Here is a 25,347-nt window from a genome sequence, read left to right as displayed (position 1 = left end):
TGAAGGAAAACCAGCCAACAAGTGCTCAGCATATGTGGGAACTCCTTCAATACTGTTGGAAAAGCATTCCAGGTGAAGCTGGTTGAGAGAATGTCAAGTGCGTGCAAAGCTGTCATCAAGGCAAAGGTTAGCTACTTTGAAGAATCTCAAATATAGAATAACACTTTTTGGTTACTACATGATTCCATATATGTTATTTCATAGTTTTGATGTCGCCACTATTATACCATGTAGAAAATAGTACAATTTAAAGAAACCTTTGAATGAGTAGGTGTCAACTTTTGACTGGTACTTTATATGCAACTCACGGCTTCAATTGAGTTCCTGTTTTTCTATATGGCCTACAGCGTTGTGTGGCAGGTGATTCTTTTCTTTTTTTATAGCAGTTCTCCTTTCATGTCTGTCACGTAAAATGTCTTGGCAAATCCATGGTGGAGTTGGTGAAGTCGACACCTGCAATTATATTTCCCGTGCTTTTAAGTGTGACAACATAATTGGTATCATCCCGAAACACAATTAATATCCTTTGTTTTGAATCATATTCATTATTGACTCTCACTTGATGAATTTTTGATCACCAGTGACTTTTTACATTTTTTAAAAATTACATTTAATGTTTTATCAATGATCCTCCAGGCTTTTACCTTAACTGTGTTGTCAAGTAGGCAGTTTTTAACTGGCCTACAATACCAGTTCATTGTACAGGCACACATTGCATCGACCACAATGTTGCAAGGTATAGGCTTACATTTCCTTTTAGCCTACTCGGGGCGGCAGCGTAGCCTAGTGGTTAGAGCGTTGGACTAGGTTGCTAGTTCAAACCCCCGAGCTGACAAGGTACAAATCTGTCGTTCTGCCCCTGAACAAGGCAGTTAACCCACTGTTCCAGGCTGTCATTGAAAATAAGAATGTGTTCTTAACTGACTTGCCTGGTTAAATAAAGGTAAAATAAAAAATAAACTACTGTTGGGCTAGCCTATGTTGCACCAATTCAGTCTTATTTCGCAGTGATAATTACTTTGCTACAGCCCAGCAACCAATCCAGGTAATCGGCTACCAGTGGACAAAGTATAGCCAAGCAGCACCGGACCAGCCTCAGAGACCTGGGGTCTGTTCAGATAGACATAATGTTAGCATACAGAATATTCAGGTGGCAATGTATTGTGTAGAACATAAATTGTCAGAATAGTGAATTGTTTCAGCTCTGAAGGTATGTTTATATGAAACATTCAGAGTATTACACGTCCCTTAATACACCCCTGAGCTGCTGTTCTGTCCACATATCTGGTAGGGATTATGGAGGTGACGCTGGGCTGGTCGCTAGATTGATAGATGGTATTAAACCCCCTTCCCTGTCTAGCAGAGAGTAAGCAGATAACGATGGACAGACAGGAAAAATACTGGCTGGCAGACTGTCTGTTTATACCAGTAGAGCAGCAAATGTACTGAAACAGTGGGTGGTATGGGTAGATCTGTCAGAATGCTGTAGCAATATACACACATAGAAGGCACTGCTGAAAAGGGCACTGTACGATGAGTCATGCCTTTTGTGTCCTCAGCAATGAGTAACAGAAGTTTCTGTAGGCTGTAGCTCAATGTATTGTGCAAACCATAAGATGAGGGTGTAGTTAGCTATCAAACCTCTGTAGCTTGATCTCAACTGGCTCACTGCTAGACCCTACAGGATTTGGCCAAACCGAAGAGCTTTCTACTTATTCACCTACAGGCCTTTTCCAGTGGGGAGCAATAGAACCCAAAGGCAACCTCTCAAGCCTGTCTACTTTTTTAAAAAGAAAATCAATTGACACATGACAGGCTGCTGTCAAATCAAAACAAATGCCTGAGGACGAAAGCTGCTTGCTTAATGATCCATTGCATTGGCATGTGATCACCATTTCATTTTGTGCCTCAGGACTCCATCATAAGCGTCAAGCTGGCGTTACCTTCTTGCTCGTCTAATAGGGTTTCGTCCTGTACCACCTGCTGTGGCCACATGAGACAAGGGGAGCTTATTGTCTTTTCGGGGAGAGCCTGCTGGTTCTATTCCCCCGTAATCTCTGGAGGGGGGGGGGGGGGCACTTCATTAACTCAATACTGTTTCATTATATTACCCCTTCACCAAATTCCCTCCCTACTCCATGTAGCTCATCTTCACTCACAGCCTACCTGAGGGGTATGCTATGATCAGATCTAAATCTACTCAGGGTTTTCTAAGGTTAGCCCGCTTCAGTTCTCTTCCCATTCCTGCTCAGGCTTCATCCGTTTCTATGATGGTGACTATTGCTTGTCCGTACTACCGCTAACTCTAGCAGGCCTGTAACTGCTCGTACGTGTCTAGTCGAATGCTGAACGCTGAGACAAATCTGAAAGTCAGTGCCACATTTCTATTTGTGCCTAAATCAAAATGATAAACGTAATCTTACAAATTCAGCAGGCTAAGGTGTGAAATAGGCTTGTTGAAGTGCCATCTTTGGTGTGCAATGCACAAGCACCTTTTTCCCCCCAGTCCTAGCTTTAAAAAAATAAAAAATACATTTTAAATAGTTGTATTAAGTTTTATGTTGTGTGAAGTTTCAAATGACTAAATGTGTAATGTAATAGGTTTTTGTAACATGACTGACAAAGATGAAATATTTTATTAAATGAAATGTGTCTTCCTCAAGTTAAGGGGCTGATGATGCGATTCTCTGCGATGGGGAGGGAATCTGATTTCATTGGTCCTCAACTCGCAGTTTAAACATTTAATTCAGGATAAATAGAGGATAAATGTTAGCCCTGAGTTAGAACTAATCTGCTCTGGCGGCAGGCTAAAATATTCGTTGCCATATAAGTTTACCTGGCTAAAAAGTGAGCCACTTTCATGGTACTGATTATCCCGAGTTGAACTCTGAGTTGACCAAAGTTACCTTGCTAACTCCTCAAACCACGTACGTAGTATAGAGGGTTGTGTTCATTGGGCATCAAACTGAAATAAGACTGAAACTGGGAGGGACTACCAGGACTTGGTCGGTTCCATGCCATAATGAACACAACCCAGTTAGGGGGTTTGCTGGCAGGTTATTGGATTTAGGGTTAGGCTGCCCTGAAGTGCCACAGCCAGACTTCCATTGATGTTAAGGAGCACAGCGTTTGTCTGGCTAATGGGAGATGAACTATATACCCTTTTTCAATCCGGAGGAGCAAAAAGTCTTATTTTTGAGTCTAGGGATATAGGCCTATTTATTTTCAGTACTTCTCCATGACCACTGTTTATTTTTATCCCTGACTCTTGCTTTACTTTTTAACATGGTAGTTAGTTCATGGCAGCATTGCATATTTTCTTTTTAAAAGCTGACCTCCCAATTATTCACCATCACATAGACTAATGGTGTAACCTGTCAACAGCAATGTAAACGCAATGGAGAGGGTTTGGTGGTTAGCCATTCCTATACCCCCCTCCGAGTGCCCTGCGAGAGAGGATGCAACTAAGTGCAATGCCCACAGCTGCTAACTGTCCTGCCCTGAACATCACAATACCATCCCACAGGCCAACGTTACTTACGCTTTCATAGCCCAGCACCATGCTAAAAATAACCACTCAGATAATGTCAATCTGTAACCACGTTGGGCTGATCCAATCGGTGTGCTTAACAGCATCACAATTAGTCACCTGGTCATTAATCCCCTGACATCCGGGGGAGAGGGGAGAGCCGGTAGTGGCGTTACCAGAGAGGAGTGTGCCATTCCCAGCGTATTACCCAAACACATTCTCCCTTGCCCTAAATGGATTGTCCCGTATCCGATTTCCAGCTGTGACATGGAACATCTGTCACCAAGGGAACCGGAGCCAGAAACCTCTTTCTCGTACTGCCTTTTGACATTCATGGTGGCGATTCTGTATGAAAGTCTAGGCAGAGGTTGACTATAAGAACAGGTGACGTGTCAGGTTCCCAACTCTAATCCCATCATTAGCCTTTTATGAAGTGGATGCCAAACTCACCTGGGACCAGTGCAGTGCTTACACCGTGCACACTGGATTAAACGCACCGTAGTGATGCTCTTGAGTCCGTGTTATGAAGGCAACCCTATTATCGGTGTAGGAATGTCTTCATATTTTCAGTTGGCTAATGATCAACCTCACTCCATCTGTTTTTAGCTTGGCTACTAAATCAAGGCGTGAAGTACGTCCATCTCACAGAGCCTTTAAGTAACCATGTCCAAGGCCTAAACCATCTATTACCTGAGAGAACTGACCCCGGTCTTTTGAGAAATGATCCTATTTGGAGAGTTTGAGAGCTTTCGTTCTGTGTGCACACTCTGGATCGATTTGGATCTCAAACCTATTATGCATTGACAGGGAATGGATGAAAAGGCCTAGTCAAAGACAAAAGAATGTAGCTAAATCAATATTGTATTGCCAGAGAAACAAATGTAAAAGTTCATCTTAAGCGTGACTCTTCCTCTTGGGTTGAACTGTCATAAATCTACAATTAGCCACTTCATGGATGTTTAAAAAATAATAATAATCTTAGAATGATTTGCAACTACAGTAGTGTTTTCATTATGACTGCACTAATGTGGTCCATAGAGAACCCCATCTAAACAATACGTGAGGTTATCTGGAGTACTACAAGTCTTCTCTCCACTCCAACCAAAAAAAGCCACTTGCTCTACTTCCCAGTTTGTTATCCAACTCAATTTCATCCGTCATGTCACACTAGAGGCTGACTAAGCACTCTCTCGTTTAACTCGATGCAGATGCTGCCGAAGAGTGGAGGCCAAAGCTTAACCGGGCTCTCCAGTTTCCCGTGACCCTGACCAAGCATACTATGACCGTCCCAGCTTGCATCTGGCCGGAAGTCCCACTTGACACTCGAAAGCGGGTCTCTGCGATATAGCAAACACTGACATTAAATCCCAGAACTTGATCACTTCCCTATTCCCTTGAGTTCCCCTCTTTGTGGATCTTCTTAAAGAGCTGGCCAAGTGAAAGCAGTATGGCGAAAACCCCACTTGTCTTAGCTCGTCTTGTGCCGCAGCTACAGTAAATGTTTTGTGGATCATACCACGTCTTAATGCGCTTCATAATGTCATTGTGGAGGATGTGATGTCATGTGGAGCACTCAAGGCCTCACTGTTGTCATTTTGATCTCCTGGCCCAGTTGCCTCAGCCTGAGGGCTCTGGATACTGTATGAGACTTTCTTGGCATCCGCGGGCACCGCACAATGACGCAAATAAACCCTGTGTTTTTGTTTTCATGAATTAAATACTCAATGATAACTACTAGCATGCATTGTAATCTGGGCTGCCTGTCAGAAGAACCAGTCAAGTGATGTCATTGACATGTTATCAAGATGGCGGCACGCTAGTCAGATTTTGTTATCAAAATCACCTTTTTAAAAAATCTGTTCATCTTTAAATCTGGTAGAAGCAATTGGGCCTGAACGTCGTGGGCATGGGTGTAGAGCTTGGACTTAAAATTAATTCCCGTACAGGGCTCGAACACGCATACACGCTTAGTCAATCAGACATGCCGTGTGTCTGTGTGCCGTCATAACTGGGCTTGTAGTGTGGCGTGAGAGAGGCTTTTCCCCAAGCCTGCTCCGGTTAGCTGTTGTCTAGCAACATAACTGGGACTAAGCCCCAAGGACTCAAGAAGATTGGCAGAGAGAAGACCGAGGGAGGGAGTGGCCTGGAATGAAGTAGATCTCTGTAACTGCTGGTTTAGGGGTAGTGAAGCAGTTATGTAACGGTTATGTTTCAATTGCACAGTACGTTTCAGTTGAATGAGTTTGTGTTCTAGCAACTCAATGTTGTAGTCCTTTACGGTCTAGCTAAGATCATCGCTTGAAAGTGTAATCAACCCTTTAAACTAGGCCTGCAATGTATTTTGGTTTAGGTGTATCGTGCATTCCAAGGTTTTGCATGAGCTTATAGTTGGTTTGCAACCATAGGTATATATCCCCAGAGAAATGGGATATATATAGACACTATATTGAAGTTCATATCATTGGAAGTGTAATTCATTCCTTTTATGGCATTCTGTTTTGCTACATGTGGGCATCTAATTGAGACTATATTTGGAGTATGTGGGTTAACTGGTTATTTCCAGAATAACACTGAGGTAGGTTAGCCACAGGAAACATGGGTTTACTGTGACTGCAGTATTGATATCGTACGCCCGTTTCAGATGGAAAATACAAGACTGCTTTGGCTTCGTTATGATTTATTTGCAGGCAAGTACATAGACTACCCGCTTTTAAGCTGTATTTCTACAGCACATTTGACATGGAGTGCAACGCAATGTGCTTCACAGGGAAAAAAGCAAATAAACAATGAAAATAAAAGCTGAAATATTTACTACACAACAAACGTAAGATTAAAACAATGAAAGAATGACAAACTGAATGACTAAAAAGCACTAAGGAAAAGCAAAGCACTCGAAGGACCTAAAAGCGTATCTGACATGTATTGGGGTGCACAATCGTGGATTGATTTAAAAACTAATAGAATAATAAAAATAATTCTAAAACGGGCAACCAGTGCAGAGACCTTAAAACCGGCGTAATGTGTGCTCTCCATCTGGTCTTGGTCAGTACCCGTGCTGTAGCATTCTGTATGTTTTGCAGTTGACCAATGGCTTTCTTGGGTAGCAGACCAGACAGGAGAGCATTACAGTAGTCAAGCCTGCTTGTATTAAATAAATCGATGAGTCTCTCTGTATCAGCCTGCGAGAGAGACGGACACACCGTGGCAATGTTCCTCAGGTGGTTGAAATAGCTATTTTTGTCACATTCCTAATGTGTGACACTGTACATCCATATCTTCACCTAATCAGACTGAATTTCTAGGAAGGCGGACTAAAGTTTTTGAAGGTAACTTGTAACTGAATTGTTATGTCTCCCGGTAGTTGTTGTAAGCGGCTTGTATTATTTTGGCCATGGTTTTGCAGAAGAATGGAGAAGATTGTTTTCTTCATTGGCATTCGTCTTTGTCTGACCAGTTGATTTGCTGTGTTATGAAGGTTTTAATTAGAAAGCCCCTTATCTCACAACCTTACAAACAACTAATCCCTCTTTATTTAGTTTTTTTTGTCTAACATTCTCCAGGTTTTGTGCCAAGTTGCAAGCATAAGTGCTACTGTACTTTTAAAAGTAGATTGTAGAACCAGTAGTACTTCTACTCCAGAATGTCCAACTTTTTATTTAGAATTCGAACAAGGCCCAGATCCAGACGTTCACCCATTTTTATATGGTCTTGAGTGCTCTCAAGATGGGAGACTACAAGATTACAATTTCATATCTGCTCAAAGTCTTCTTTAAAAAAAAAAAAGGAGCCTCTGCTCCTTCAAACTTATAATTTTTTTTGTTGTTAATTGTGATTGACTGGTATCTCTTTGGCTCTGTTCTGTCTTAAGGGCCCGAGCCCACTTCTCCTAAGAGAGTGTGCTGTGTTGATTTACCGTGGGCTCTCTGTCCTACACAGCTCGAATGCGGAAGACACATTTCGGTGGAATGCATTGTTGTGCAACTTGCCCTAATTCATACTCACCTTCACTGGTACTCATTTGGCAACTACTTCTCTACTTTCAGGAACAGGCATATTTCATGGATGGATGGAGGCTTTTGTAATCTCTATCAGAAGGGAATGTCATTGGTGGCAGTAGCTGGAGTGTAGTCTCGAAACATGATACTTGGCCGCCTTACTTATTGTAGCTGTACATGGCTTCATCATTTCCAGGAATAGGTTGTCCTATGGCATCCATGCGCTATTGTCTGGTGCAAGAAACATGATTGTAATTTGCCTGTTTTTGCTCTATCTAAACCAACAAGTGCATTAAGAGTTGAAACAACACATTGTTAACATTCACCAGAGTCTTTGGATTTTCCTGGATTTACCTAAGAGATTACTGCTTCCCTGTTTGTCACAACTCAATGGAGTAGAGGTGTTAAGTATGTCAAGCTCACGCCAAAGCGTTTCACTTTCACCTACACTTACAGGCCTCTCACGGGTCAATGTGTAACACACGTATGGTAAATGACAGTTCAGTTCACCCTTATTTACTTCTCATTCTTCTCACATACCTTAATCATATGAGCTCATCAGTGTTCTCAGCCTCACATTTGGCGCGAACGTTCAGCACCAAGTCATTGGCGTGCAACTTTCTTTGGTTAAGTTGGAGACCGACGTTCATGTTTTTCTCATGTTAGCTGCACTGCAATTCAGGTTTCTGTTTTGTAAACTGTGTGTTTTAAAAGCTAACTATAAGAAGAGTGTAAGCTGAGATTTAGACTGGAGGCATCTACAGTATTGTACCTACTGTAGTAAACATCTGTTAGTCATCATTTTAGCTCTGAAAGGCAATGGTGGACATTTTTGAATCCCTGGCGTTGACTAAACCTTTGAAATTTGTAAGTGCAGACGAGGGAGTCGGTTGTGCCCAAATATGGATATTCTTACCTCCTGGTTCCACATTTGACAGAAACACCACTGCGATTTAAGGAAGTTGGGTCTATTTGCACTTCCTCTTTTGCGGAGGACAAGTCATGTCCAAAGTAGCTCATTCCTTCCAGAATGCTCAGACACGTCTTAAAGGCCATTGTCGGTGGGTCAACTGAAAGTTGATGCTCATTGCTTAAATCATCAGCATATGATACTTCAAACACCTCATCATACCTTTTTTTTCATGGTGTTTCCTCAGCTTGCATTGGCAAATGTTCTAGTTGGAGCAATAAGTTCTCATTCAATGAATTTTGACTGATTCACTTGTCATGGAAGATAAATAACTTGGGCTACAGTTCAGAGGATAACTCCTGCTGACGGAAGGAAGTCCATTTCCCGTGGGGAGTTGGGGAAAGTCCTCTAGTTTCACTGGGAATTTTTTACACCTTGAGCAACCTTTTCTCTCTCCTCGTTCAGCAAAGAAACTCTTAGAGCAAACCTACACCCAATTTTAAAAATGGCTTTACTTTTTACTGTAGGCGTAATCTAAACCCATATCTGTCTACTATACATTCATAGAATTAGCTAGATGCAGGTTTTACACAGGCAGGACAAGCATGGACATGTATGGAACGCTAAGAATCTGAACATGTCTGTTCAGTTGACGGAAAGCAGTAGGCCAGGAAGTTCCGTTAAAAACCTGTAATGTTGGCCTATACAGTAATTTCTCGTGAGTACAGGCAATGGGTCTCTAGAGATGAGCGTAATAAGCAAGTGTTTAGCTTTCACTGGGGCCACCCCTTAGGGGAGTAACAGAATATGCTGAAAGTTTCCTGTGCCATGAAGATGGGCTCAATTTTGCCTTGCGTGGATGAAAGGGGGAAATAGGGAGTATTATGTAACCAAGCTTAAAGGGCAACGATAAGGGATAGGCTAACGAGACAACAGTACCTTTTTGAAGGATGCAACAAGTGAATAAACGGGTATCTTTTAGGTTTCCCCAATTACTTAGCCTACCCTGCTGTTTGTGATCCAAATATGTCCTAAAATGACCAGTGACATGTATGTTCGCTCATAGCAGTATTATTTATAGGTGAACTGCGGACATCTTTGTTTACACTCCTAACTACATGGCACAACGAAGGCTAGTGTCCGGTGAGCACAATGTAGTCCTAAGCAACTTTCAAAGCCCTACAATCAGGCCCAAAAACAGTACTAGCGACTTTAAAATCCTTGCCATTAGCTAAAACTTCTAATCCAAATGGACCTTCCCTTGTGTATAGAAGTTATTACATCACACTGTACGGACAGAGCAATGATGATGCCCTTGGTCTTCACATCGGCTCAAATTAAATTTGACAGACTATGCTTCCCAGGGCTCTAGAAGTCAGCCCGCAGCTCAGACTGTGGCTGCCTACTCAATAAGGCACATGGCAATAAGGTAGTTATTCCACAGTTAATGAGTGGCCTTTGAATGAACCACAATCCCCACCCCATAATAGGGCATCTGGACAATGAGAATCTACTGTATACTGCTGTTCAAATACTCCCTTCATTCATTGCTATCCTCCTTGACTGGTGCAAGGTCTATTGTATATCTCCCACAACCTAGTCGTTTTGAGCTGGATGCTAATTACAGTACTGTTGCAATGCTGCTACACACATCCTGATCTAGTAATAGATCATTTTCAGTTCATAATACAATCCTGCCTACGAGAGAGAGCGATGGTGTAAGTGCTTTTCTCAGAAGGAAAGGCATACACGTAAAAATGTTATGGTCTTATTCTCTGAGAGAAAAATATCAAAGTCGAGCTGTTAGGGGCGGGGTGTCACAGGAAATAAGAGGCCGATACATCTATTTTATCTTTGTATCGATCTGCATAGTCCCCAACTTTTCTCATCTCTGCCTGCAGTCACAACAGACTGGTTCCTCTTCTCCCTCCATCTGTCGCCCAGAGCAAAACTATTACAACAGAATGACACATTTCAACTTCCTCATCAATGTAAACTATGGCAGTAAACACCCCATTAGCCAGCCTCACAGCTATTTAATGGAACTTGTCATGGTACACACCCTGTTAATGAGAATAGGAATGGAATCTAGGCCGGGGTAAGAGTTTGCATGCTGTGCACGTCCTGCCACTGACGTTGGTCGCTGAAATCACTTCCGTAGTGTTCAAGACGTTTGCCACGCATGTTCAGAGCTGCAATGGAATGCGGGGTTAAAACGTTGGTTGGACATTAACGTCAGGGCCCATTCACAAAGTGTCTAAGAGTAGGAGTGCTGATCAAAGATCAGGCCCCAGCTAGGGCTGTTGTGGTGACCATATTACCACCACACCGGCGGTCATGAGTCATTAAAGGCAGTCAAATTCCACTTGACCGTTTAGTCACGGTAATTAGGCTTCTCCAAGCTCTGATGCTGCTAATGGTCATTAATAGCCTACCGAACTTGCTAACTGCCTGGTACTCAGCACTCTATTGTCCCTCTAATCACTCTGACATCAATGCAAATGTATTCGCAAATCTAATCAAACACTTCATGAGCTCATGTGCAATATTTCTATAGGCTATGCAATTGCAGTGTGATGTCCTCTATTAGAAAGAGGATCCCATCAGCTTTCTGTAGGCTCGGCCTAATATATTTGTACTATATTTATTTCTCAACTTTCCTAATATTAAACGCATTGCTTGTCTTTACAACAGGAGTATAGCCTTCCTGGCTGACATGAAAATGAACCATAGGAAAACCATCCTCCTTTTGCTATTTAAGTGCAGAGAATTTTCTTTTTTCTTCCCCTGTTCCTGTTTTGAGACAGGTGCTTGATAATGGTCCATTCTAAATCAAAACGAATTTCACACATTTATTATTTAGTATATCTGAAAACAAGATTCAATTAGGAATAGTCTGATGGGTGACAATATTAGCCTATCACTTGTGAATTATATTTTGTCACTTGTGAATGATGCCCAGCTTAAGGCAAGAAACAATGCCTTTTTTTTTTTTACTTTTTTGAATCAGTGGCACACCTCATGTAGCCTAGCCCATAGGCCTATATGTTTTGTTAACTTCTTGACGCACACATCCCTGTAGCGGTATCATTTTCGTCAGCAACCGCTGAATAGCATAGCGACAGTCAAATAATATTACTAGAAAATATTCATATTCATGAAATCACAAGTGCAATATTGCGAAACACAGTTTAGCCTTTTTGTTAATCACCCTGTCTCAGATTTTGAATTTATGCTTTACAGCGAAAACAATCCAAGCGTTTGTAAGTTTATCGATAGCATAGCATTATGTACACTTAGCATCAGGAAGCTTGGTCACAAAAATCAGAAAAGCAATCAAATTAACCATTTACCTTTTGATCTTCGGATGTTTTCACTCACGAGACTCCCAGTTACACAGCAAATGTTCCTTTTGTTCCATAAAGATTTTTATACCCAAAATACCGACGTTCGTTTGTTTGTCGCGTTATGTTCAGAAATCCACAGGAAAGAGCGGTCACGACAACGCAGACTGAAATTCCAAATAGTCTTCATAATGTCCACAGAAACATGTCAAACGTTTTTTTATAATCATTCCTCAGGTTTTTAAAATATATATTTGATAATATATCAACGGAGTGTGTAGGTTTTTCCATAACAGCGGGAGGAACAATGGCCGGTTTACTCAATTGCGCAAAACTCACTCTGAGAGCCCCCACCTCTCCACTTACGCAATGTGATCCTTCACGCTCATTTTTCAAAATAAAAGCCTGAAACTATGTCTAAAGACTGACACCTTAGTGAAGCCACAGAAAAAGGAATCTGGTTGATATCCCTTTTAAATGGAGGATCGGCATGCATAGGAACACAGAGGTTTCAAAATAAGAGGCACTTCCTGCAATATCAGTTCTGTTATACTCACAGACAATATTTTTACAGTTTTGGAAACTTTTGTGTTTTCTATCATAATCTGTCAATTATATGCACATTCTAGCATCTGGTCATGAGAAATAGGCTGTTTACTTTGGGAACGTTATTTTTCCAAACATAAAAATAGTGCCCCAAGAGGTTAAGGTTTGGCTCTTTTAGCTAATGTGGCCAAATAACTTCTTAAAATGAAGCACATTAATCCGCTTTACAATGGGTGTAGATGGGTGCCTAACTGGCAGTGCGTGAGTTAAGTTTGGGAAGATCATTTTCACCATAAAAATATACTTTATAATAAAATAATTGCATTTGTGGTCACTTTTGAGTGGTGTTTTCCTGATAAAGCCTATTGCCGTGTGTGCATTGCTGGGCATTAAATTGTGAAAAGTAAACTATTGGGTGATCAAGATTTTAAGCTAATTGTTCTGATCTGATGCATCAGCCTCATTTGTGTAAAAAAAAAATTGTTGACCCTAGTGGTTGTATTACTTTGGGATCTATACATCCCACAACTGTCCCAGACTGTTGGGGATATTTATTTTCTAGCTTAGAATAGGTCAACGTTTGTACTATAGGGGATAGTAGATTGACATAGGCTAGTGCATTTGCAGTTCGTTAGGCCTACTAATCTTGTTGGTTGACGAGAAGTAAACATTTCCAAAATCTTCAATATGCACCTCGAAATTGAATAAGGACGAGCGATGTTGCGTCCCCAACGTGTCGGTCTTCACTTGTAGCCACGGAGAAAGACCCGATCACGTGATGGAGAGCCGTGTGAGTTCGATGAGAGGGGCTTTGGAGCGGGCAGCATTTAAGGAGAAGGGCTGCAAAAGGCATGGTCTTTTTAGGGTGCATTTTAAATAACTTTTAATTTATTTAACTAGGCAAGTCAGTTAAGAACAAATTCTCATTTACAATGAATCCAAACACTGACGACGCTGGGCCAATCGTGCTCCTCCCTATGGGACTCCCAATCACGGCTGGATGTGATGCAGCCTGGATATAGCCCAACCTTTTGAAGAACTACGATTGCAATTATAACTCTAAAATGAAGCATGTAGGAGTACCTATTTCTTTAACCGCTCAACACAGAATAGCCTCATGTGCGCACTCCCTCATCGTTTGGAGAAACTATCCTATTTTATTCAGCTTTGTCCAATTGTATTCTTCATACTATAATATAAAATGCCATGGAATTCTAAGCAAATCTTGTCTGCTAAATTAACTAGTGTAGCCCACAGACAAATGGCATAGCCAGATCAGGACCTAAAGTAAGGACAACTCAGTATGTTCTTCTGAAATAGACTATTTGCTTCTTATCATGTTTCTTTAGACCTATCTAAAATAAATAATGGATTTATTGTGAAGATCTAGGCTATATTACATGGAGTTATTAGACTTTTTCAAATGTAGTTGGTCGAAAGGTCTGCATCGGTGGCTTGTAGGCTGTGTGGAAGCCAGGAGACACTAAATGTGTTTGTTAATTATCGGTCAATTACCGTGAAACCGACAGTTATTTGCGTGACAATCACTGGCTGACAATTTCGTGACAGCCCTAGCCCCGCCCACCTTATTCATTATAAATTATAAGGCAAAATTGATCCTCGCTCAGCACTCCACTCAGACATATTGTGAATACGGGCCCAGGACTTCATTCCTGGCTGTGAACACTAGCAGAGATGGGGGGGATCTTTGCTGTAAGGCCACTCGTTCCTCCACTTCACCGGATGTATGCCTCTGGAGGGAATCTAATTGGCTATCAATATTTGCTGACACGACTCGCATTGTAATCTACACTACAGCCCAAGAATGATGGAAAATAAGGACTCCGTTAGCCAGAGACATAAAATGCTATTCTGTCAATGACTGTCATGTGCAGTTAGCGGGTTGGTGCTAACGCTCCAGAAAGAGCGAAGAGGAGGAAGGAGAAAAGAAAGCGTGACTTGCTTGCAGGTGCCTCACCCCAGACTACTGCGGTCTTCAGTAAAAGGTGCCAGTTGCCATGGCGACCCCGTCTCAGAGCGAGAGCGTAGAGAAGGTGGGTTCAGACATAATGACTGAGGGGAAACTGGAGGCCAATCCGTTAGCCAAAGTGCTTCCTCCTTCACTCTGCTTTCTTGCGTTTATATGACACTGTTGGTGGTCGGCGCACGTCTCTGGAGCCACTGAGCCAGAGGTGCGTGTATTATGGTGCTTTCAAGACAACTGGTTACTCTGGGGGTGGGGGAATGAGGTCAAATCATGACGTCAGTAATATTTAGGTCGGCAAGTCTAAGCTCTACAAAGAGGTTCGAGTTGGATGACCGTTCATAGATTTTTTTGTAAAAATAAATAAATACATCTGCTCGGAGATTGTTTTCTCGAACGTACTAAAGTCGGAAGTAGGAGATTTCCCAGTTTTGACCGCGGCATTAATCCTACTGTAGGACTCATTACAGCCAGCACTAGCAGGTCAAACGAATGAGTAACTCAGGAAAAACAAATCATGACTCCCGAATCCGTAAAAAGAGTTCGTAAAAATAATTCGTGAACTGCACAACACTACAGGACACCGGGGTTACCACCCATACTCTTACGATTAGTGCCATGGGATGTTAAAAAAACAAAACAGATTCAGGACACCCATTTTCATGTCTCCTCTGAAAGAAGGCGCCCTGCTCAGGGCAATGTGCCACACACACACACACACACACACACACACACACACACACACACACACACACACACAGAGAGAGCCAATCCCCACCCTGTCTTGGCTTGGACCCAGAGTTTCCCCAGCAGTTTACACTGCCCCCCCCCTCTCGGGCCGGTGGCTCAGAGGGGCTGCCAGTGCCAGCCTCTATGTACTGATAAACACACAGCTAGCTTCTGTCCAACTCCCCTTTTTTTGTTTAGTCTGAGCTCTTTTGTCTCTTTCTGTGTCATCTAACAGTTGAAATATAGTTAGAATGCACTTAGTTGGCAGCATGTCTCAAATGTTCATTTCCTCATTGTGCAATTGCACTTGCCTAGAACAACTCACAGCAGAGGCCAGCAGGGTATGATAAGAAAAGATTGCATAGCCTACATAGACAAGGTAAAAGGTCAGGGGAGTCGTAAAATGTAGCAGGTGCTCTTTCTGATGCACAGAGGTTGATTTGCTGTATAGGCTGGCTTATTTGTGGGGAAACTTTGGTATGACTTAAATATGTATGAGTAAGATTACCACCCCCACCCCTCCTTAGTCGAACCGCTTCCAGTAAAAGTGTGACTCAACGTGGTTTAACTCACTGGACATCAGACTGAAAGTGTGTGTATGGTGACTGTAAAGCTTACCGTATGTTTCCCAGTCGAAACAGTTCATGTACAGTACCAGTCAAAAGTTTGAACACCTACTCATTCAATGGTTTTCTTTTCTTATTAGTATTTTCTACATTGTAAAATAATAGTGAAGACATTAAACTATGAAATAGCACGCATGGAATCATGTAATAACCAAAAAAGTGTTAAACAAATCAAAATTACATTTTATATTTGACATTCTTCCAAGTAGCCATTTTGTTGTTACAAAGTGAGATTCAAATTGATTTGTCATGTTTTTTTGACAATGATCTACACAAAATACAAGGTCAGTCTTTTATTTATTTATATATATATATATATTTAACTTTTAAAAAATATACACTGCTCGAAAAAAATAAAGGGAACACCAAAATAACTAACATCCTTGATCTGAATGAATGAAATATTTTTATTAAACAAAATCACACAAATTATCAATGCAAATTAAATTTATCAACCCATGGAGGTCTGGATTTGGAGTCTCACTCAAAATGAAAGTGGAAAACCACACTACATGCTGATCCAACTTTGATGTAATGTCCTTAAAAAATTAGGCTCAGTAGTGTGTGTGGCCTCCATGTGCCTGTATGACCTCCCTACAACGCCTGGGCATGCTCCTGATGAGGTGGCGGATGGTCTCCTGAGGGATCTCCTCCCAGACCTGGACTAAAGCATCCGCCAACTCCTGGACAGTCTGTGGTGCAACGTGGCGTTGGTGGATGGAGCGAGACATGATGTCCCAGATATGCTCAATTGGATTCAGGTCTGGGGAACGGGTGGGCCAGTCCATAGCATCAATGCCTTTCTCTTGCAGGAACTGCTGACACACTCCAGCCACATGAGGTCTAGCATTGTCTTGCATTAGGAGGAACCCAGGGCCAACCGCATATGGTCTCACAAGGGGTCTGAAGATCTCATCTCGGTACCTAATGGCAGTCAGGCTACCTCTGGCGAGCACACCCCCAAAGAAATGCCACCCTACACCATGACTGACCCACCGCCAAACCGGTCATGCTGGAGGATGTTGCAGGCAGCAGAACGTTCTCCACGGCGTCTCCAGACTGTCACGTCTGTCACATGTGCTCAGTGTGAACCTGCTTTCATCTGTGAAGAGCACAGGGCGCCAGTGGCGAATTTGCCAATCTTGGTGTTCTCTGGCAAATGCCAAACGTCCTGCACGGTGTTGGGCTGTAAGCACAACCCCCACCTGTGGACGTCGGGCCCTCATACCACCCTCATGGAGTCTGTTTCTGACCATTTGAGCAGACACATGCACATTTGTGGCCTGCTGGAGGTCATTTTGCAGTGCTCCTCCTGCTCCTCCTTGCACAAAGGCGGAGGTAGCAGTCCTGCTACTGGGTTGTTGCCCTCCTACGGCCTCCTCCAGTACATCAGGAGACGTGGCCTGTCTCCTGGTAGCGCCTCCATGCTCTGAACACTACGCTGACAGACACAGCAAACCTCCTTGCCACAGCTCCCATTGATGTTCCATCCTGGATGAGCTGCACTACCTGAGCCACTTGTGTGGGTTGTAGACTCCGTCTCATGCTACCATTTAGAGTGAAAGCACCACCAGCATTCAAAAGTGACCAAAACATCAGCCAGGAAGCATAGGAACTGAGAAGTGGTCTGTGGTCACCACCTGCAGAACCACTCCTTTATTGGGGGTGTCTTGCTAATTGCCTATCATTTCCACCTGTTGTCTATTCCATTTGTACAACAGCATGTGAAATGTATTGTCAATCAGTGTTGCTTCCTAAGTGGACAGTTTGATTTCACAGTAGTGTGATTGACTTGGAGTTACATTGTGTTGTTTTTAAGTGTTCCCTTTATTTTTTTGAGCAGTGTATATATTTATGGAAAATAGTGTTATCTTGATTTAGATAAGTATTTAACACCTGTTAGTCACCTTTGGCAGCGATTTACAACTGTCTCTCTCTTTGGGTAAGTCTCCTAAGAGCTTTGCACACCTGGATTGTACAATATTTGCCCTTTATTTAAAATAATTATTCAAGCTCTGTCAAATTGGTTGTTGATCATTACTATGCAACCATTTTCAGGTGTTGCTATATATTTTAAAGCAGATTTAAGTAAACTGTAATTAGGCCACTCAGGAACGTTCAATGGCTTGGTTAAGCAACTCCAGTGTATATTTGACCTTGTGTTTTAGGTAATTGACCTGCTGAAAGTGTCTGTTTTAGAAAGCAGACTGAGACTATTTTTCTAATTTGTTTTGCATGTGCTTAGCTCATTTGTGTTTCTTTTTATCCCCCCAAAACTCCCTAGTCCTTGCCGATGACAAGCATACCTATAACATGATGCAGCCACCACCATGCTTGAAAATTAAGAGTGGTACTCAGTGACGTGTTGTTGGATTTGCCCCAAACGTAATGCTTTGTATTCAGAACAAAAAGTTAATTTATTAGCCAAATTTTTTCCATCTTACTTTAGTGCCTTATTGTAAACAGGATACATGTTTTAGAATATTTTAATTCTGTACAGTCTTCCTTCCTTTCCCTCTGCCATTTAGGTTAGTATAGCGAAGTACCCACAATGTTGATCCATCCTCAGTTTTGTCATATCACAACCATTAAACTCTAACTGTTTTACAATCACTATTGACCTCATGGTGAAATCCCTGAGTGGTTTCGTTCCTCTCCTGTAACTAAGTTTGGAAGGGTGCCTGAATATTTGTAGTGATTGGGTGTATTGATACACCATCCAAAGTGTAATTAAGAACTGCACCATGGTCCAAAGGCTATTCAATGTCCTTTTTATTTTTTGGAGAAGATTGAACGACTGCCAGAAATGGCAGTCATTAAATCTTCTCGGTGTAGCAGTTAGGATAATGGGACAATTCGGTGTACAACGCATTTCTCATCCCTGGATTGAGGTATGTTTTCTGAGCCATATCTTGCCCCAGCTCCGCGGTGTCGTACTACACAAAGGAATGTTGTCCGACCCTAGTGCAGCTGGAAGCAAGCAGGTCTGATCTGTTGGCTACTCCTCTGACACAGCTGACCACTGGCCGTTAACACAAAGTTGAAATAAGATTTTAACAATGTGGCCAAGATCTGCATATATGAGCCAGTATATAATTTTTTTCTTGTTGTTATGGATTAAGGATATTTCCCCCCCACCCCCAAAAAAAGATTTCCAAGTCAAATGCATTCTTTAAAGGAGCATTCTGCATTTGCTACATCAAATTTTGGACTTCTAAATTAATTAATGCATTTTCTAAATACCTCATGAGTTTTTCAACTCTCTAGTGTTTGTGTACAAACACTGTATAGCTTCAAAACATGGTTCAAACTATCATGTTGATATCATGGATGGTCAGTCCTTGCATCCATAGCCACGTCTGAATTTGAAACGGGTTACATTTCTCCAGGCCCATCCCTAGCCAAAAAGGTGGCGGGACCGACAGCTTTGTTTGAACTGCAGAGGACCCTTTTTAAGACTGTCTGCCTCGCAACAGATGCAACTCACCCAAGGATAATTATCATGTTGCTTGGCTAACACTGTTTGACAAATAGAAAACTTCAGAGGAACAGTGAAGAGGCTAGCACTGCTCCGGAGAAGGAAGCAGTCAGATTGACATGAAAGGCGCTCGCTCTTTTTTTATTTATTATGCTCTACCCCCCTCAAGTGGTCATCTGTAGCATGACGCGCAAACCATGAATATCTATTTGAGTCCATTGACAGCAATTTGGAATCAACCACTCTTATTCCAGTGCATAATACTCAATGTGTTTCAATTAAGTGAAGTACTTAGAAATTCGTAACATATAATATGAATTGCAAAAAGTAAAAAAGGCTGTAACATGAAATGAATGATGATGTGCACAATTTTCGGGGACCTGTTTTATCTTAAACTACTAGCTGAAATCATACAAATCCTTCAACACATTTAATCTACGCCGGGCTAACTGCTCTAAGGCTAACCCATCTTTCTCTCTGCATGTGTTCAGGTACGACGCGGGGAAGGACGGCTTCATAGACCTGATGGAGCTGAAGCTAATGATGGAGAAGCTGGGGGCACCACAGACCCACCTGGGCCTGAAGAACATGATTAAGGAGGTGGACGAGGACCTTGACAACAAGCTGAGCTTCAGAGAGGTGAGACGAGAATGAAATGGCATGGCACCAAGCACTCTCTCTTCCTACTATATCTTATAACTTGTAACACTTTTATTTGTGTGGAAGATGAGTGAGTGGTGCAAGCTGTCAGGTTGTATGAAGTCTAGTGATGTTTTTTTATGTGGTAATTTTGATGGAATCAATTTGCTGTATACATGCATTTTTTTTTTTTACATACATGCATACATACAATCAAATATAATATTGATCAGTGATCACAAAAAGAAAAGAGTATGGATTCTATTCTGACTCCAGTGACCTTTCTTCCTCTCCTTCTCTCCAGTTCCTCCTGATCTTCAGGAAGTCTGCAGCAGGGGAACTAGCGGAGGACAGCGGTCTCAGTGTTCTGGCTCGGCTATCAGAGATTGACGTGTCCACTGAGGGAGTGAAGGGAGCCAAGACCTTCTTTGAAGCCAAAGTGAGTTCAAGTTCTGATCGTCCGAGGTTGGTTGTGCACCGCCCTCAGCACAAGCATGAGAGAGAATCCCATTCTCATGGCTCTTCTACACGGTTTCTCCCTCTATCTGCCGTTTTATTCACTTTGATTCTTTTTATTAAATAATCAAGAAAATCACAGCCACTTTATTGAACTGACTTGAGACGTCTGTTGATTAGTGACGTTTGTAGGCCTATGAGATGACATGAAGGGTAGGAGAACAATGGAGCAGTGGTAATACATCTTCTCCCTTCGACAGGTGGCGGCTGTCAACGCGGGCAGCCAATTCGAGGCGGAGATCCGGCAGGAGCAAGAAGAGAAGAAGAAGCAGGCGGAGGAGAAGAAGCAGAGGCAAGCCGCCTTCAAGAACCTCCAGTCGGCCTTCAAATGACCACCTCTTCCTCAGCCCCTACTGTCCCACCTCCACTGTCTGTCTGTTCTTTCAGTGTCCCGGTGATTTTTCTGCCTCCATTTTGAAATCTAGTCATCATATGCAAGGCGCTGGTAGTCTGTCCAGGGTTAGTCCCTGTCCCTGAGAGAGGAGCAGTTCTATTCTGCTGATTCCCCATTTGATTTGACCTGACAAGTAACTAAAGAACTACACATTCAGGGTTGTGCAGAGACCGTTTTACTCTTCTTGTCATGTTGGGTATACAAATATTCCATTGCTCCTCTCTAAGTCGGGCACTGATTTTTAGGCCATAGCCATGCCAGAAATGAAGATGCAATGGATTGGATACATGATGAGAATAGATCTGTGATGCAATGTCTCTCCTGTACATTATACAGTTATGTGCTACTAGCGTAGGTCTGGATTTTAGCTGTTTTCTGTAGTGACTGAGGGAATGTGAATTCAAAATTAGGAATGCATTTTTAGTGATGTTGTGAAAAATTAGGATTGTATTTTAACCGAAAGTTATTTACTTACCATTGATTCCAATGAATCGGAATTGTGAGCGTGTGTTCTGAAGAGGTCTTATCCAATCCATTGTGTTACTTGGTACCAGTGACGATTTTGAGCTACACATGTCATGTCCTGTAGGAAGTCTTCTCAAAGGCACAAGTGTCTGACCTATGGTGTGAGGCAATCTGTGCACACTTATTTGCAGACCTTCAATCACATTCTAGAAGAGTAGATCGGGGGGGGGGGTGCAAATGGTGGCGGAGAACCTTTCTTCCATTTACCTGGTCCTGGGGGTACCCCTGTGTATGTTTGTTGATCCTTCTGTTTAGCCTGGTTTTTGAGGACAATTTGACAGCTAGATTTCTTGCATAACCAACACATACAGGGCTACTAGAGGACTTGGTGTTCTGTAACAATGGTCGACCACTCGCCCCTGCTTGGTTTTACTGCATGAGCCTTGCTTGTGACTCGTCAGTATCCAACAATCCCATATTGTCAAAGCTTTGCTTATGGCTTGAAACTAAGTCAATGTATGCACTTGACATCAAATAAATGTTTGCTCAAAGCAACAAGCTGTCAACTAGACACCAACCCTTTGAGCACATGGCAATACTCTGAGGTGAAAATATGCTGTCTGTAGTGATGTATACCTTCACCTTTGACCTATAGACTGAGGTTGCAATATAAAGTGTGTGGCATTATAATGCTCTGTAGTATAGTAAATGGCTGTCTATTATCGTTTTGGAACATAGTTTGAGATATGCAATCAATTTGGCCTTTTCAAAGGGTTGACTTACAGAGCTTTGATATGCTTAAATTAAAACTTGTTTAATGCAAACGCAGCTGTAGCTTTATTAAACAGACTAAATTCTAATAATTTATTCATCGATTTATTGGACAGGGGTAGAAAGTAGTCTTTGGTCATATCATTCATGTACCCTTCCAGGAAATGTAATGCATTTAACTCAACCTAGCTACTTTAAAAAGGACCCAAATGGGAGCTTAACATAAAATGAGGGAAATGGTTGTAAGTTTTCAGCATAAGTTTGCGAGCTTCCAACGTAGTGTTATTAAAGGGTATCAACGGGTGATATCTGGCAGCACATCACAGTACAACAAAGGTATGTAAAGAATACAATATTTTTTCATGACAATATACATTTAAAAAAAAATGCTTTTAGTTTTGTATGGTGAGGGGTTCTGTGAAATGTTCTGCATTATGGGTGTTGTACACAAGTGGGTCTCCTGGTAAAAAAGGAAAAAAAAGTGTGTTCACTGGTTACTACACTTCCTGGTGATGGGCGATTGGCCAGTTGTAATTCTGTAAGTGATTTTAAGAAGAGGTTTATTTTCTGATGTGGAGCCTAGTTTGTGAACAGTGATGCTGTGTCAAATGTCAATAGTGAGAACCTGTAGGTTTCTTCCACAGTCCATTTGGACATGCAGGTCTGTCCATGCTCCCTGTCCTATTTTGTCCTGTGAAAACTAGACTACAGATGTGATCCCATGATGCATTCTCACACTACGTCACTACTCCTCTTCGGATGTACCTTCACCCTGTTCTGACGACGTGAGAGTGGGGTGCAATAAGCCTGGTCCCAGATCAGCATAAATTGGTTAACCTTCACAAAAAGAGTTGGCTAATACACTTTAAACAGTTCTGGGACCAGGCCAGGGTGCAGTGGCAGAGATTGGGTGTCGAGTGCGAACAAACACCGTGAAGTCCACACTTGTTTCTGTCATTTTCTCTTGTCATTCCTCCTCTTGATTTCTTCTGTCTTCATCATTACCAGGGGAAATTGTGCCAAATGTTGTTTTTTTGTCAACCTACCATTCCACTGTTGTCTTTATAACACTTGAGAAATAATTATATTGACCATGTGATATGAGATTTAGATTTAGCATGATGAACTGGCGATGCTCAGGGTACACTATAGGAAAGTAATGCTACAATGTACCATACGTTAGCTCCTCTCTTTTTGGGCTGTACTGATAATGCAGCAGGCGTGATGTAACCATAGTACTGGGAAACATCCACTTGCTTCTGTGTCTCTGACGTTAAATGTCCATCTTCAAAGGCTTCCTGTTAAGACCCAGCCTCGGTTTGAAAAGGTATCATTATAAGGAAATAAGCGGACAAAAGTTGGGGTTGTTTGGCTATTTGAATATTTTTCATCAGGTTTTTCTGTCTGTCGCTTTGATCTGTTCTACTTTTTTCAAGGTTCCATTTTTCCAGATCCTTTGTTTGTCATTTTACCTGCAGGCATCATCAAAATTCGTCTGTTTTACGTTGTGATGAATGTTATTGAATTGTCTTGTAGGCTGATAAAATGTGGCTGTTCTATAATACACCTTTTTATTTTACATTTTCTTACTAAAATGTATGATTATTCTTGTGGCAATAAAAAATAAAAAACACAATTTGAAACTTGGTTACATGTGTTACTTTCACTTTGTTTCTCATCAGTGTATGACTTGCTTCTCTAGTCCAGTGAGCTGCCATCTATCTTCACTGTTACAGTGGATTTTAGAGTGGACAAATGTACCACTGTAAAAATGCTTAACACTGGTATACTTAAACACCTGTCATGTTACAGCCTTTACCCTTCCAAATGTTGAATTGTCTGTCATTGTTTTATTACACGTTCTAACCATAGCTTGAGTGAAACTGTGCCCTCGTGTGTCGATAATGAGGATGTGCAGTTTTGAGGACAGCTTGGGAAATGAGAGTAGCATGTTCACTGCTCTCCGGTGACTGCACACAACGGTATCGTTGTCAATCAGGTCGAGGTGATGGTTACTGTTTTCAGACGAGAGCTTCTTCATGAAGCAGTTGCACAGTTCAGGTAGGTGGGAATTAACAATTCAGCCTCTTTCGAGAGTAGTTCGTTCTAGGAACTTGTGCACAAGTTATGGTCCGTCTTTGTTCAGTCATTGGTGTGTAATCCAGGTTTGTTGTAAATTCAAGCAAATGCTAAAAATGGCCAAGGATACAACAAATTGTTAAAACTAGAAAGTGTTGGAAAAGCAGTCCTGCAATGGGTTGAAAGCCTTGTTTGTGTATAGTATTTTTTCATAACCCATTACTTTACCTTTTGTATACAAAATACATTTACTTACTGAGTGATTACTCTGTTGCTATGTTCAGAATGTTTACCAAAATACCTACAATTGTTAAATCTATACAACAAATCTCTTGCAGGTTTGACAAATGTTACATTTGTGTATGCATTGTACTATAGTCAACTGTCCTTGTGTTTGAATTGAGATGTTGATGTTGGCAGCCAGTTGTGATCAGGCTTAGAATATATATATATATATATATATATATATATATATATTTTTTTTTACAATTGATAGTTGTGTAAATGGATCTAAATCCTCACTCACTGACTCAATAGATTTGATTTCTCCCACTGGGCACAGATGTCATTTCAACGTCTAGTTTAGATTCACAAAAGTGAAATCAACAGAAAATGCATATCTGCTGGAAGTAAGGCACCCCCTAAAAAAATCAAAGTAGTGCACTGGGCCTTTACTATTATTAGTGGCCAATATAGACATCTGTAGGGCGGGCAACAACAAAATATTCAAAATATTGGCAAAAAAGGTAGTTGTATAATTAAGAATAGTATCTTGCAGGATTCAGTATTTGGAATTGTACGAGCTGTTGCCCTGTCCCTTTCTCTGTTGTCATTAATGGAATCCAGAAAGAACAACACCCTGCCCTCAAACACAGGGCTGCAACTTTCACTGGGGACCACATTCTGAAATTGCATTTTTATCCCCCCCAATTTTATAATTGGAATGTGATACAAAACTAGGCAACGGTATGCTTTAGGACCATGCAGACACCTCCGAGCGATCGTGTAGGCTGTTTGGAGTGTTTATCTGACTGGATAAAAAAATATATGTCCCCCCCACTTCTAAAACCAAAGCTGCTCAAACATTTACATCAAAAGGTGCAGTTATGGGCAAAGACACAAAAAATCCACATCAAAATAAATATTTTTCTTGATCAAATAATGTGGAAAACAACCACTTTATGTGCGATATTAATTTACCCTCCTTACAAACCAATGTAAATGTACATTACTGTACTGGACATACTGGTCATCTAGGTTTGTACCTGTAGACTTTCCATCACAACGAAGAAAAAAAATGCACAATACAGTAATTGAGTACATCCAGTGGTTTGTGATGATG

At 41.6% G+C, this 25,347-nt stretch overlaps 1 protein-coding gene across 1 annotated transcript in view; it reads left to right on the top strand.

Annotated features, from left to right (window-relative positions):
- efhd2 (EF-hand domain family, member D2) overlaps nt 1-23,573 on the top strand; it is a 29,087-nt gene extending 5,514 nt beyond the window's left edge. Inside the window, exons 2-4 of the mRNA XM_020506240.2 lie at nt 19,633-19,780; nt 20,085-20,219; nt 20,497-23,573. Of these exons, the coding sequence (XP_020361829.1) occupies nt 19,633-19,780; nt 20,085-20,219; nt 20,497-20,628 (415 nt within the window). The 3' untranslated portion in view covers nt 20,629-23,573. The remainder of the gene's footprint in view (nt 1-19,632; nt 19,781-20,084; nt 20,220-20,496) is intronic.
- The last annotated feature ends 1,774 nt before the right edge of the window (nt 23,574-25,347 follow it).

This window comes from Oncorhynchus kisutch, linkage group LG17, assembly GCF_002021735.2.
Source record: "Oncorhynchus kisutch isolate 150728-3 linkage group LG17, Okis_V2, whole genome shotgun sequence".
NCBI lineage: Eukaryota > Metazoa > Chordata > Actinopteri > Salmoniformes > Salmonidae > Oncorhynchus > Oncorhynchus kisutch.
This window is presented reverse-complemented; position numbering and strand designations above follow the sequence as displayed.